A 14921-nucleotide genomic window follows, 5' to 3' on the forward strand; every position below is an offset into this window, starting at 1 on the left:
GGGCATTGAGAAGAACATAAGAGCTGCTCCAGGTATAATATTGAAACAATTCAAGTTAAAAAATATTAAGCACAAAATGTCTGTAACTACTATGTCAAAAGGTCACACATTTCTTCCATCTCACAGCTTTTCCCACCTCTTGGAGCTTATTGAATTATTTTGTTGGTTGTGATCCCACTTCATATCCACATTAAAAATATAGACTCTTTTTTTCTTTATTTCACAACAATAACATGTTGATGTGTTGCAGTTATATCTCTTGACAAGAGAGATAAATATGAGCTAAAACAACTAACAGACAACCAAACTTTCCTGCTATATGAAATTTACAATATGACAAACCTCAAAAACAAACTCTACTCTGATTTCAAAGCCATGGTTCAAAACTCCACCGGCTGCAAAAGAAAAGTTCACAATTCAACATCCAGGTTCAAAACCTGAAACAACAAAACGACTTGCAGGAAAGATGAAAACCATCAGAGAAGATATAAAAACTTGGAAGGGGCAGAAACTCAGTCAAGCTTTACAGATCATTGATGAATACTGTAAGATGTCCTTATGGTAAAAGATTAGTTTTATTTACCATTATATTGGCCAGTCCAAATATTTATTAGTTGATCTCTGTTGTTTCAGTGAGGCTGGATTCACTCTCTGTCCAGCTGCTATGTAGTTCATAATCCTGAACCTGGGATTCAGAAAACCTGAAGAAGCACGAGAATACTGCAGAGGGAAGAGTTCAGAACTGTCTGTTGTTGGTAATGAAGAAGAAAAGGTAAAGACGGAGCAGGAAGCTGTTAATATAAAGTACAGATATACTTTCAACACCAACTGTCGGTCATGGAAATGAAGTAAATATATCATCCTTTTTGTCTCATTCTCCACAGACGTGTGTTGATGATTGTAGTTGGAAGGATGAAAAGCGTCACGTCATAGTTCTGGATTGGTCTCAGAGCTGAAAGAAAGAAAGGAAAATGGATGGATGGAAGTGATCTGACCAATCAATGAGAGACACATTGTTTCTTAAAATAAATCTATCAGCCTTCATTGAACTGATGTTTTTTCTTACAACATGCTTCTCGATGTTTGGATCTGATTCTGGCCATGTGGAACAGACCAAAACCAGACGACCTGAGAGGGCCGGAAGTTTGATACAACAACAGCAGATCTTTAATGCATGTTGGTGTTAAGCTAGTTGATGATTTATAAATCAGTATTTTAAAGTATAGACTGAATGTGAGCAGCTGTCTGATTAATTTTTGTAGGCAAATCTGTGAAAACACCGTTGCAGCAATCAATGTGAATAAAGATAAATGCATGGATGGAGTTTCTAGATCTTTCTGAGACCTTTGTACTCTAGTCCTGCAGATGGCACTGTTACCCTGCCATCTAAGGTAACACTTTCATCTGCAGACTAAAACCAAAAAGGAGCTGGTGCAACTTCAGGGCAATCTTGTATTGACAGGCAGAACTTTGCTTAGGAAAGCAATCTGTGGAGGCTATCAAGACAGGAGGAGGAGCTTAAATTATGTATAATTTCTTCTAAGTTTTTATGATTGAGTTGGAATTTGGTCATTTTCTTTTGTTTGATCGGATGCAGCATTGATTCTAGTTTGGATGTTGATGTGCATATTAACTCTCTATATAGTATTACACATTTGAAAAAGATTTATCTCTGATGTAAACAGATATATAAAAACATGTGAAGAGCTTTTTACTGAATTACTTACTTTACTTAGTTAACTTAATTATTTGGAGAAGATTTCTTAAGTCAAGCAATTATTTAACTCTCAAATAAACCTTCACTTCAGGACCCTCACTGTTGTAGGACCTGTCCTTGCCTTAAATTTAAAAGCAGATTCCTGTGCTGTTTTCCAGAGAACAGAAAGGTAGGATGACAGCATTATGGATAGTTGCAACAGCAGTCCCCCTCTCCATGGATGAGATGCTGTTTCAGAGAGTTAATGTGGATGCCATAATATTATAATGTTCCATTGATTGGATTATATTAACTCTCTGGTGCAAAGCGGCCACTACAGTGGACAGCTGTTTAGAAGGCATTGTTTTCTAAATGCAGTTGTTTCTATGGTGGAATTGCATATCAGTCCTTAGAATGCTCTCTACTGCCCCCCTCCAATGAGGTCAATTCAGTGGCAATGTGTTGTAACTACAAGTTAATGTCATCAGAGTCCAAGTTGGCCGGCAGACAGACACACTTGATGACCACTCCAGGAATATCCTCTCAAACCTTCTATTCTCAGAGAATTCTAGAGGTACAAAAAATTATGCTGACATGCAAGAGTATCTAGGTAACAATATTATAAACTTAGTTTGGAAAATTTTGTTTCATGTAAGTAGAAAATTGTGATTAATCATGTGTCCATCACAGTGGACATCATGCATTGCTGACTATATTTTTTCACATAAGTCATGTAGTTGATTTATTTTTCATTATCACTGGTTTGCTTGCAATTAAATTCATTTTGATTATATCTATGTTAGTTTTAAAAATATATATTTTTTATGCAGATCAATTGTAGTTTGTGTTAGTAAATGATAATTTTCTCAAACTTTTTGAGCACAAGTGCAGAAAAGAATAAGGGTCACTACAGAATAGTCGAGGAAATTTCCTCTGATGACAAGTGTAATGACAGCAGTGATGGGGAGTGACTGCTCCTCATCACCAGGGAATACTATAGATATTGGAGATATAGATGATGAAGGAGATGCAGATAATCAGGAGGCTGAAAGTAGAGATGATGAGGGCCAGGATGATGAAGGACAGGATGCAGAAGGTCAGCAAGATGAGGGAGCTGAGGAAAATGTCCACATGGTACATGCTCTGAGAAAAGTTCACAAGGGCAATGCCTGCACTCAACCCTGCAAATATCTCTGTAAAGTCTAAGACAATAACTTTGATGGAGACTTGTCACCTTTTCTAGGAGAAAGAAGAGTAAATGTTGATGAAAGAGAACCAATTTATTTCTTTAGGTATTTACTTAAGAAGAGTAAAAACACATTTCAAAAAAATCTTGACCCAAGGATTCATAATTCATGCATCAGAGGGTTAAATTATTATGCAACCTATAAGCATGGACCATCTGTAGGGATCTGTAAAGATCACTTACTATTTATTTTGAATAGAGGTGTGCCGATCGATCGGTCATTGATCAAAATCGGCCGATTTCCGTGATAATTGTATGATCATTGATCACCAGTCACTGTCTCTTATTGCCTATCACCAAAACCGATCACCTGTGTCTCACTTTGCAGCCTGCATGTGCAGCTCGTCTCTTCTTTCCTTCTCATTGTGCAAGTGTGTGGCAACAAATTCTAAGCAAGGCCAGGTGGAACTTTAATGCTCAGAATGAATGGGGAAGTTTGCAAGTTGCGGCGGAAAATTTGGGGTGGAAGCATGTCAAAATGCATCAACACAACAAATCTAATATGACATTTAAGAAACAAGCACCAGAACAAAACAGCCATGTTCTCAGGAAGTTTTGATTTAATAACTCAGGATTGTTTATTTTGATGCAACCTGTTTAACATTGAATGATTGTTTCCTTTTATGCTTGGCATTATTTGTTAAAGGCACTGTTATGAGATTTGTTTGATTTATGTTTAAATTAGACCGTTGAGAGCCTTACCATTAAATATTATTTTACTGATTGCAGGTTTTTCAGTTGTACTTTTGGCTGAGTAGCTGCTCTACTGTGCCTGCAAGTATTTTGCATGTTTTATGAAGTAGGAGGAAACAACGTCATCATCAGAGTTGCAGTGGCAGTATTTCTAAATGAGTAATATGACAAGATATCATTGAACAACTGTACTATGTTTCTCATAGACCTGGCATAATGAATGCCTTTGTACTTATATCTTGTTCCAAGAATTGTTCCTGTAGATGCTGTTCACAGACGATTGAGTCAACAGAACAAAGACTTGAAACACAAACTGCAGTAAAAAAATTGTATCACACGTTCCAGAAAACGAGAGAACATTTCAAGTCAGTACCACTTCCACAATTTCTCTACAGCATATGTAATACCAAATTGTTTTTTGTCTGGTTTATTGTTTGTTTCTTTAACAACTTCATCAAAATACGGTCTGCTAAATTCTATCACTTCCACAATTTGATGTAAAACATTAATCAGAATAGTCCTGCTGTTGGATTTCACAGAAGTGTGTTTGGGGAAGTTATAAAATATTCTAAACGGATCAGTCGTTTACAGAAAATGTGGCCACAATAGTTTAAATAGTGAGAGAAATGTTCAGACATAAATACTCCATGAGAACTTAATCAACCGATGAGTTTTTTTATATTTTCTCCCTTCGATCAACATGGTTCTGTAAAGTGTGGTTCTGAGCCAACAGAACAGAGTAAACAAAAGTCTGTAAAATAAGGTATGCATTTGTATTCAGCCTCCTTTTCTCTGAGAGCTGTAAATGAAATCCAGTCAACCAGTTGCCTCCATAAGGCATGAAACTATAAGGGGACAAAGACAGTTCCAGTAACTGACTTTGCAACATCTGACATTTAAGCATTCCCTGGAAGAGAGATTTTGGTCCACAAATCTTAAGATATTTCAGGTTTTGCAGCTGTTGCTGTTCAACAAACAGCTTTAGCTTCCTCTCAACATTTTCTTTCTGAAGTTTATGATACTCAAAAATCTGAAGACTCATAGAGATGACTACAGTGTAATTATTCTCCATCCATTTTCTTTGAGAACCATGTAGAAGTGGTTCTCAAAGAAAATCAGATATGTTTTTTTTTTGTTTGTTTTATGAAATATGCTCTTTATATGAATATCATTTATGCCCATAGTGAGATTGTATATACATGTATGATAGAGATCTTCATCAGAGTGACTTCTTAATGTATGAAAAATAGAAATAATTTTACTGGTGTCATTACTCCGGTTATCAATATTATCCATGTCTGTAATATAATACCATCATATTACATGATGATGGTAACTGAAACATTCCTCCTAAAATAAAACTAAATCAAAATCAAATCAAATCAAATTTGATTTGTATAGCACATTTCAGCAGCAAAGTTCTTTACTAAGCTGGATGCCAACTTGCAAATTTATCTAGCAAAGCAGTATTTGAAAACAAATGTTATGAAGACAATTCTCTCTCACACACATTCACACAGTTTCCAGGTAAATGTTATTTGTGAGCAAAGCTACAATTAAGTGCACAAATGAAGTCAAAGGTTATGTAACTCCCACACTTTCATCTGACATGTACACTGAAAAAAATAAGTCATTGGATGAACATAAAAAAATTATGGAAAGGATTTCCACCTGATTACTTTGCTTTATTTCAGCACCATGTACTTGTGTTACTCTTATTTAAAGCAAATGTGTTAGGTCAACCTAATTTATTAAGATTATTCCAATGTAAAGCAAATGTGTTGGCTCAACTTGTTACAATGGTGATTCAATGGGTGATTCTAAATCAAACATGTTGGCTCAACGTAATATATTGTGGTTATTCTTATATAAATAAAATGAGTTGGCAAAACATAATTCATTAAGGTTGTTCTAATTTAAACCAAATATGTTGGCTTAACCAGAATTATGGTAAGGCAATGGATGATTGTAAATCAAATGAGTTGGCTCAACTCCATTCATTAAGGTTATTCAAATTCAAATGAAATGTGTTGGCTCAACATATGTTTTAAAGGTTCCTTTAACTCAGTTACTGTAGCATGACCCAGTGTAGTGCAATACAGCCCGCCCAACTAATCTGTAATGTTTAGGACCAAATCATTGATGTAACTTCATTAAGATGAATGTAAATGCAGTTGAAACCACCTTATTTTACAGTGGTACCTTCACACTACCTGATTCAGTAGGTACAACTCACTAAAAGTAAGTTAGCTCAACAAATATGCTTCATGCTTAAAGACAACTAGTTAATCGTGTGGAAATCCTTTCCATTATTTCATGACGTTAATTCAAAGACATTTTTTCAAGCGTTAATCAAGCATTTTAAGATAGCACTAGGTGAAAGTGTAGGAAGAACACTCAACAATTAGAAAAGGTACAACACAATTGTATTTTCAGAATTGTTATACATCGTTTTTTTACACAGCACAAAACACAGCCGAGTTGGACATTGAAATAAAAAAACAACTACAAAAAGGTTACAGTTTTATTTCCCAGCCAATTCTTTACAACAACAGTTAACAACAGTTGGTCAACTTAGAGAACTGTAACAATATAAATCTTTTCTACTGCAGACTTTAAACACTCATTTTCCATATGAAACTTTACTCAACTTAGCAGCGAGTTTCATATTGAGAACTTGTGCTTTCTTTGATAAGTTCTTTCCATCCAATTTCATTATTATTTTCTGTATTACTTCAAAGGTATGCTTGAGTTACTGAGCAAGTTGAGTTCTGAACGCACTAAACTTGAGGGTAGCTCAAGTTTAGTGCGTAGATTAGTCCCAGCAGCATCACTATTGCAGAAGATACACTGCCCAAGCTGTTCATAACTTCCACCTCCTCCAGGACAATCCCAACATCCAGATGTGCATCGGCACCCTCTGCTCGAATGACGATTCCGAGGACAGTCTCGGCTTTGGCCATTTCATTCATCAACGTCCTAAGGGCGTTAGGGAAGGGTATTGGGGGGAGACAATTCACATGTAATTAAATAAATAAATTAGACTGACATTGATTGAATCACTCATGGACCTTAGTTGGTGAAAGTATTTTAACAACTCTTAGGAGTTCTATTGTAAACACAAAGAGAATTTAACATACCATGTACTCCCTCACCAGCTTCTCTGGATCTTCATTTAGGTACACACAGACCTTTGAGGATGCACTCTCGTCTGACCTCAGCAGTGTCTTCCTAAATATGCAGATCAAAAAACAATGAGAACAATCTCAAAACTCCAGCAGTATAGGTTCACACACTTGAAAACATAGCTACATTCAAAGGAAGTCACAACAAAAGTGATCAGTGGCTTGCAGTCTATTTGAAAGATATTTAAAATTGTTAGTATCCCTTCATTATGCCATGACTAAAATTGAGTTTAACATCTCATTTAAACATCTAACTGAAGCTGTTAGAGGTTTAAATAAAGACATGAATATATCACCAAAGAAATATGTGAAAAGTACAGAATGGTCAACACAGTCTATATCCTTCTACTTAAATGAATATGCAAAGCATTCCATGTCTTACAAGTACATGGACAGTCTATGTGTGGGCATGGATAACGTCGCATATGCCGGTGTTTAAGTGTAAAATGTTTTAACAGGTCATATCTACGAGACAGAGAGAGACTACACTCCTTACATTTCCACATCCCCACGCAAATAAAGACAAATAAAACAGACTGGCCAAATAAATGTTTAGCTGAACCCTAGCTTTATAAGCTCTCTAACACTACATTCAGTCACTTTAGATCTGGCAAAACTTACTATTAGCCACTGAAATCTATAACTTGATAGCCGATGAGCCCCTTGACCAGTACTTAAGCAGGTGGATTACAGACAGGTGATGTTCTGAAAGAGATCAGATATATTTTCAGCCATTAAAATATGCAATTCATACTGAACTGAGTTGTATCTTTTAGTACAAGTCCCTTGAATGCCTCATGAATATAACCACTGGACACTTGTATGCAAGCACATATGTGCAGAACAGCGGTGAATTGAATATGGTAGAAAGCAATAGTAACACAGGTCAAAATGAGCACAAACAATCAACACAAAAACATCAACATTTCAAAATTAAACCAATGAACTTCAATATTGTTTCTGAGCTACAATTATTTGGGGACAACAAAGAAGAGTCCAAAAAACCCCAACATCTTTACAGCAGAGGAATATGTATTTTAAAGAAAAAAATAGAAAGCTCAAGTCTGTAATAATGGATAATCCATTGAGAGTTTTAGCCTGACAAAATATACTAGAAATCCATAACTAACAGGTATTTTAGGAACATTTAACAAAGCTCAGAAAGCAATGCTTTCTGCAGGTTTCACCGACTGAAATGTAGGACTTTTTATTACCATAATTAATTAAGAATCTCGATGATGATAGAAAGGTACCAAAGTGTGTGTGTGTATCTACATTTACCTTCATAGTAACATTACTGAAATAGAATTAAAATAGTTAGAAATAGACTGATGTTAGATCCGTGTGTTAAAATCCTCTAAACCTCCAGGGAGCTCAGGAGGAGCAAAACTGTGATATTTCTGGGGTCCATTTGTGTCTCTGGCAGCAGCTTTGTACACTACATATGGCTCTGCAGACTTTTTTCGCACAAAATGTACCTAACATGGTGCGGCGATAAATGTAAACAAAAAGCTATCTGCCTTAACCTAACCGACTTAATCTACAGAACATGAAATAATGTGACACAAGTATGGAACAAGTAGAAAATGGTGCAAATGGTAGAGAAATTTTAAGTTACATATTTTTATATGGATTTAGATGAAAATAGATTGACTCTTACCTTCTTCAAATTAAGTGGATGCACGCCAGGAATCTCCCCTCTGCCCTTGAAAAAACCCAACAAGGTGCAAGCCAGTTATCTCGCGTGATTTTCCGTAATCTCTTGATGTCGCTGGATCCTCTTCAGCGGGAGATGAGTCTGACACAATAGCGCTTTGGAACTGACGTCACTGTGTTTTTTTTTTAATGAGATTAACTTTGACAAATATTGATATTGAATAAAATAAAATTATATATAAAATATGCAAACATATATATATATATATAATATATATATATATATATATAGAGGGTCCTGCGCAGTATCTTGGCTGTGCCAAGATACTGCGCAGGACCAAGCAGTATCTTGGTCCCAGGCCCAGAGGATAAGAACCACCCGCGGTGGGTATATATATGTTAATTAGATGTATTCAAGTTGAGATAACGTCATTCAATCACGTTAGCTCACCTTGAATACATTTTAGTTCAGTTGAGAGAAAAAACCGATTGTCTCGCGTGTTCTCGCGTGATACCCCGTGATCTCACTCGTTGTCGTCAGCACAATATCAGTCTGACTATAATGAATCATGTTAGCTCAACATGATTCAATTTTATAAATGTGAAGTCGTGGAATATCTTGTTTATCCAACATGATTTTATCACGTTTTCGCTTCAAACCCAACATTATTGTGTGAAAGGTACATGATATTTTTTTGTCAATGTAATACGCCCCGACGTTCTTTTTTTTTCGGCGGAAGATCTAGCTGACGTAATTGAATCACGTTATCTCACCTTGAATACATTTTATTCCATTTGCGAGAGAAAACCGATTGTCTCGCGTGTTCTCGCGTGATATCCCGTGATTTTCCGTAATCTTGCGTGAACTTGCGTGATATCCCGTGATCTCACTCGTGGTCTTCAGCATAGGATCGGTCTGACTATAATGAATCATGTTAGCTCAACATGATTACATTTTATAAACGTTGAAGTTGTGGAATATCTTGTTTATGCAACATGATTGTATCATGTTTTTAGCTCAAACATGGAATTATTTAGTTAACAGTACATGATATTCTTTTGTTAATGTGATAACCCCTGAGGTTCCTTTTTTACAGTGTATTTATTATTTGCTGAGTTCTGGATTTATTTGCATTTGTCACTCACCTTTTTGTGACATTTTCACAAAGTAGAAGTTAGTATTCTATTAACTAAAAAGACGTCAACATTTTCAAGTTACATATAATCATGTTTTCATCAACTACAGAATTATTCAATAAATCAGATTATTATTGAAAAGTCGCCAATTGAAACTCATTTTATTGATTAACAATAAAAGATGCTTTCTGAAAACATAAACATGAGTATAATGAAAGTATACATACTTTTAATCTGACAAACAAGTCGCACTGGGACAGATGTATATATTCTAGCTTACTGGAGATGACTGTATACTTAATAAATTATTGTTAACTAAGACAAAAAACACTGGTCAATGTTCAGTTCTTCAACCTTTATTTAAACCAGGTTAAATAATTTGAGCTCAAATAGTTGTTTTACAGGAGTATCCTGACAACAATACATTTAAACAGTTACAAAAACACAGAATTAACACAGTTTTCAGATTCAGATATTGGTGCAAAACTGCAGAGCAGAAGTATGCAAATGAAGAACAATAAAAAGCAGACCTAACACAAAGAAACTGTCAGTCAACAAGTCAATGCTCAGTCAACATTGAGGCTGCAGATATGGCAGAGGAGGAACTTTACTATGCTTCGGTGACTATAAAAAATAAGATAGAGCTTCAACCAAGAGGTAAGTTCATCTTTGGCATAAATTACATATATTGTACACATGTACTCAGTTTCAGTTTTTGCTAATTGATCATTTTGATGATGTGAAAAGTCTTTCCATGCAAAAAGTTATCTTTGGCCTCAGATCTATTAAATAAAATTAGTTCTTAGCCACAAAACTTTCATGTTCTTTTGAATAAAAAATAATTGGTCAAGACTTAAATTACAAATATATTTTATTGGGTTTCTAAATCAGCAAATATACAAAAAAAGCATGACTATATCTACTATTTTGGTTATAAAATACATGAAGCATAAGCTTTTATAGAATGACTGGATGTCACTCATTAAAATGTTAGAAATGTTTGGCAGCCAAGCAGCTCAGTTGGTGGAGCAGGTGCACCAGGTGCACCAGGTGCAGAGGGTGTAATGCCCAACTCTGTTGTCTCTGGGTTCGACTCCCAGTCTCAGACAATATGCATGTCTCTCCCTCTTTCTTGTCATGTTACTGTTCATTAAAATCCACTAATGCCAAAAAGATTGTTAAAAAAAAGGACTGAAATGATCATTTCTCTCATTCCATAAATGCTGTTAAACTCATGGATCTTCTAACTTGTCAGTTAAAAATGAGAATGAGACCATATATGATGAAGTGAAGGTGAACAAAGAACCACCTGAGGGTAAGTAAAACAAATCCACAAATTCTTAAGCAGAGTGTATGTTTTTATTTTTCCTTTATATGGTTAAACACATTGTTACATTAAGAAGATAAATAAGCAAAGCAATGCTGAAATCTAATGCATTCAATAATTTTATATCACTTTCTTTATACCTGAGGAACCTTTGCAGGTAAAATAAACGGTGTCCCATGAAACAAACCTCATTTTCTTATCTGAAAAGATCAGGTCAAAATATAAAATCTGTGAAAGTTTTAATGGAAATTGTAAAAGTGTTTTTTTTAGCTTCTGTGAAATAGAAATTCTCTTGAAAGATAAGTTTAAATTTCAGCAAATCAATTCTTAGGAACATGTTATAAAACAAGATAATGTTTTAATCTTTTTAGCTAAAACAGAGAAAGAAGCTGAAGTGGAGAAGCAGAATGAAACTGTTCAACAAACACCTGACCAAACAGGTACGTTTATAAAAAAGAGGAAAGAACAATATATTATCAAAGTTTCCATTTAAAGGGCAACGTTTTTATACTTTATGTTACGTATTTTTCTGTATATGGGGAAATTGGGTTTTTGAGGTTTTCTCCTCTGGTTTTTATTTGCCCCAAATTATTTGGAACAACAAACTCAGTTCAATATCCAAGACAGAAGGAATAGTCAAATTATTTATTATAAAACTGGTGCATCTTTGACAAATGCAGTCATTATGTTATTGTGTTATAAAACAACTTAAAATTTCATTTCAGATAAAACAATGGAAAAATATGACTTGGAGAAGCAAAATGAGAGTGTTCAGAAAACTCATGACACAACTGGTAAGATTATAAAAAAGATGAAAACAATTTATTATCATAAAATTAGAAATAGTTTTTCTATTTGTGTTAAAAAATTTTATATCAGAGAAAACGGATTTGGAAGGAAACTCAGCTGTTTGTTGTTGTTGTTTTACCCAATGGATATGAAAAATTTGCAGCAGGAATAGATTTGCTACAAGACTTGGTGCATTCTTAATTAGATATGTGGTTATCTTAAGAACACTTACAAGATTCCAGTTTTTTGAATTGATTGAGCCTATTTCAAGTCTGTCATTTATGTTGTGTTGTATAATATGGATTATCATCAAAAATTCTACATAAATATCCAGTTATTCAATAAAATATTGTTGTCTGCAAAAATACAAATTCTTATGAGAAAAAATTTCCACTACACTGTTCTAAAAATATGTTTCTTCTGCTTTTTAAAGGTTTTCATGGTAAAACATACATAGTTTATGAAATGTCTGTTTAAATACATGGAGAAACACACTGACAGAGGTGATTAGTTTATTTGATTAAATATGCTGACATTCCATAGTCAAATTTATTAAATGATTCTGAATGGTCAGAAATCCAGAGTAGAAACGGGCCGGATGAACCAGACGGTACCGTGCTGCAGTGGTGGAAGGTAGTGTTTCACTGACGTTGAGGTGCACATCAGTTCATGATCTTCTTCCTGCATTGAAAAGGCTGAAACACACAAAATAAAACCTATCCAGGATGAATTGAATTAATATTGACATAAAAGACAGTCCTTTTCTTTTTGATGTTGAAGCAAAAATATTGTATTTATATTTGCTATAGAAAAACAGGGGAGCAAAAGAGCTGTTCCCGGTTTTAAAGTTTCTTTTCTTTTCTTTATTTCTACCAGTAAAGGAAGCAGAAAGATGTCGCCGCTATCAGCAGCTGTGTTGCTGTTTTGGGACTCTCTGTGTCATTTTGGTACTCAGCGTCATTGGAGTCTGTGTTTATTGTAAGAAAGCCATGAATGATGTGAACAAAACACAACATTAGATACAATTTTCTAATAATATTTTAGGAGCAAACATTTGTTTATCCTAATGTTAAAAAAAAATTAAAATGAAAGAGTTACATTTATGTTTTTTTCTTCAATTTTGATAAAGTAATTTTTTATTTCTGTTCCAACAGTTCATGTGAGCAGTGCAAGTGAACTGAACCAGCTGAAATCATCCCAGCAGGTTCTGCTGGAGGAGAATCAGAACCTGACAAACCTCAACAACAAACTCAGTTCAGATAATAAAAATCTAACGATTCAGTTTGACAACCTGACTATGGCTTCTCATGCCTTAGAAACCAACATCACCATGCTGACTGTAGAAAACTACAACCTGACTATGGCTTCTCATGCCTTAGAAAACAACATCACCATGCTGACTGTAGAAAACTACAACCTGACTATGGCTTCTCATGCCTTAGAAAACAACATCACCATGCTGACTGTAGAAAACTACAACCTGACTATGGCTTCTCATGCCTTAGAAACAACATCACCATGCTGACTGTAGAAAACTACAACCTGACAATGGCTTCTAAGGCCTTAAAAAACAACATCACCACACTGACAGCAGAGAATCACAACCTGACTTCTCTTAATGAGGAGCTGAAGGAACAAAAGAAAAACCTCACAGAAATAATAAAAAACATGGAGGAAACCTGGGATGGTCTCAATGTCAGTCGAGCTCAATGGAGCATTGATGAATACTGTCCTAAAACAAATGCTGGTATGTTCATATTTTAAACAGTTTCTGCTGAATTACATAATCATGTTTAAAATAATAATAATAATAATGATATTCTGTAAACATATTTATTGATGGAATATTTTTGTTCAAGGGAGAAGTTGCAATAATTGCCAGAAAGGCTGGACTTACAAACCATCCAGTTGTTATGCTTTTAACGATGCTCCACCGTCTGAACAACTGACCTGGGAAGATGCACGAAAACAATGCAAACAGAAGATTTCAGATCTGACTGTTGTTTCTAACCAGACAGAAAAGGTAATGGAAGAACAATTTTAATGGATTATAAATGTACACTGACTGATGAAATTGTAGAATCAATCATTTTGAGTGTTTAGTCAGTTTTCAGTCAACATATAAACAGAATTCTCTCTTCTAATTCCTCAGGATTATGTCCAAACACAAAGTCCTGCTGTTTCACACATTAATGGATACTGGATTGGTCTCAGAGCTGTAGGAGGGAAATGGAAATGGACTGATGGAAGTGATCTGACCAATCAGTGAGACACACATTGTTTCTTAAGCTTTGTTTAAAACAAATCTTTGAGCCTTGATTTAATTGATGTTTTTCCTTAGAGCCTGGATGCAACAACCTGCAACTGATGGTCAATGTGTAACTTCTCGCCAGTACCGAGAATGGAGATCTGAGAGCTGTACTAATAGAAACTCCCGGATCTGTGAGAAGAAGGCTTTATCTGTATAAACATGAAATGTTGAGAGTTTTGACAAGCTGTTTGGAAAACCTTATTTCAGAATTATGCAAATTTCTGGTTAAATTTTTTACAAGCTCATTTTAAAAGGCTTTAAAAGTTTCACATGTTTTTCTGATGATTTGTCTGAAAGTTGTAAATTTAAAGTTTATCAACAGAATCAAAAGCCAGACAAAATGATTTTTATGGTTTCTGAAGTTTTTACTGATAGTTTTTGAAATAACTTTGCATGGCTTCAGCATGATTTTAGGATTCCCACTGCCTGTGAATCTTTTTTCAATAGTTAACTTAATTAATTAGTGTATATAACTATTACTGAACTTATTTTGTGCAATCTATTACACACAATAACCCAATTCTTACTTTTTAGATGAGAATAAAAAAATGTCTGTCATTTCTGTTTCTGCCATTTTTTCCTATTATACAGCTTGTCTGTTAGGTTCATCTACATAAGCATTTCAAATAGGAAAAGAAGAGAGAGAGACAAATTAGATTTACTTACATGAGGAAGTAAATCTAAAATGTCATTCAGTTTTATATTTAATTTTTTTTTTAAACTGCACAAGTAGTTTTACGTTTTTTTCCCTTTCTCCTCCTTTCAAGGAGAAAGAACAGGAACTTGCTTCAGTTACAATTTCTGAAGCCAGCTCTGCATCACCCTCTCTTTTTATTTCCTTAGGGCAGTCCCAGTTACATATCATATCTTGAATTAATCAT

The 14921-nt window shown here is 34.7% G+C and overlaps 1 protein-coding gene and 1 long non-coding RNA gene across 2 annotated transcripts; one reads left to right on the forward strand and one right to left on the reverse strand.

The window, feature by feature from the left end:
• Nucleotides 1-6218: 6218 nt before the first annotated feature.
• LOC129370964 (uncharacterized) lies at nucleotides 6219-8641 on the reverse strand. The gene is made up of 4 exons (XR_008607114.1): nucleotides 8481-8641; nucleotides 7442-7525; nucleotides 6776-6866; nucleotides 6219-6614 (listed from the first exon to the last, which is right to left on the reverse strand). It is a non-coding gene; the product is annotated as an uncharacterized LOC129370964 (long non-coding RNA).
• A 1533-nt stretch (nucleotides 8642-10174) lies between these two features.
• LOC129370938 (uncharacterized) lies at nucleotides 10175-13345 on the forward strand. Its single transcript, XM_055047226.1, has 6 exons — nucleotides 10175-10270; nucleotides 10869-10928; nucleotides 11312-11380; nucleotides 11666-11734; nucleotides 12606-12707; nucleotides 12884-13345. Exons 1-6 carry the CDS (start codon nucleotides 10204-10206, stop codon nucleotides 13252-13254), a joined length of 738 nt encoding a protein of 245 aa, XP_054903201.1. The 5' UTR covers nucleotides 10175-10203; the 3' UTR covers nucleotides 13255-13345.
• The last annotated feature ends 1576 nt before the right edge of the window (nucleotides 13346-14921 follow it).

Source organism: Poeciliopsis prolifica, unplaced genomic scaffold (genome assembly GCF_027474105.1).
Source record: "Poeciliopsis prolifica strain line A6 unplaced genomic scaffold, Auburn_PproV2 SCAFFOLD025, whole genome shotgun sequence".
NCBI classification, from domain to species: Eukaryota; Metazoa; Chordata; class Actinopteri; order Cyprinodontiformes; family Poeciliidae; genus Poeciliopsis; species Poeciliopsis prolifica.

Coding starts and splice junctions, on each gene's coding strand:
- LOC129370938 (XM_055047226.1), top strand. CDS start 10,204: ATGGCAGAGGAGGAACTTTACTATGCTTCGGTGACTATAAAAAATAAG. Junction 10,929..11,311: donor GAACAAAGAACCACCTGAGG/GTAAGTAAAACA, acceptor TAATCTTTTTAG/CTAAAACAGAGAAAGAAGCT. Junction 11,381..11,665: donor ACAAACACCTGACCAAACAG/GTACGTTTATAA, acceptor ATTTCATTTCAG/ATAAAACAATGGAAAAATAT.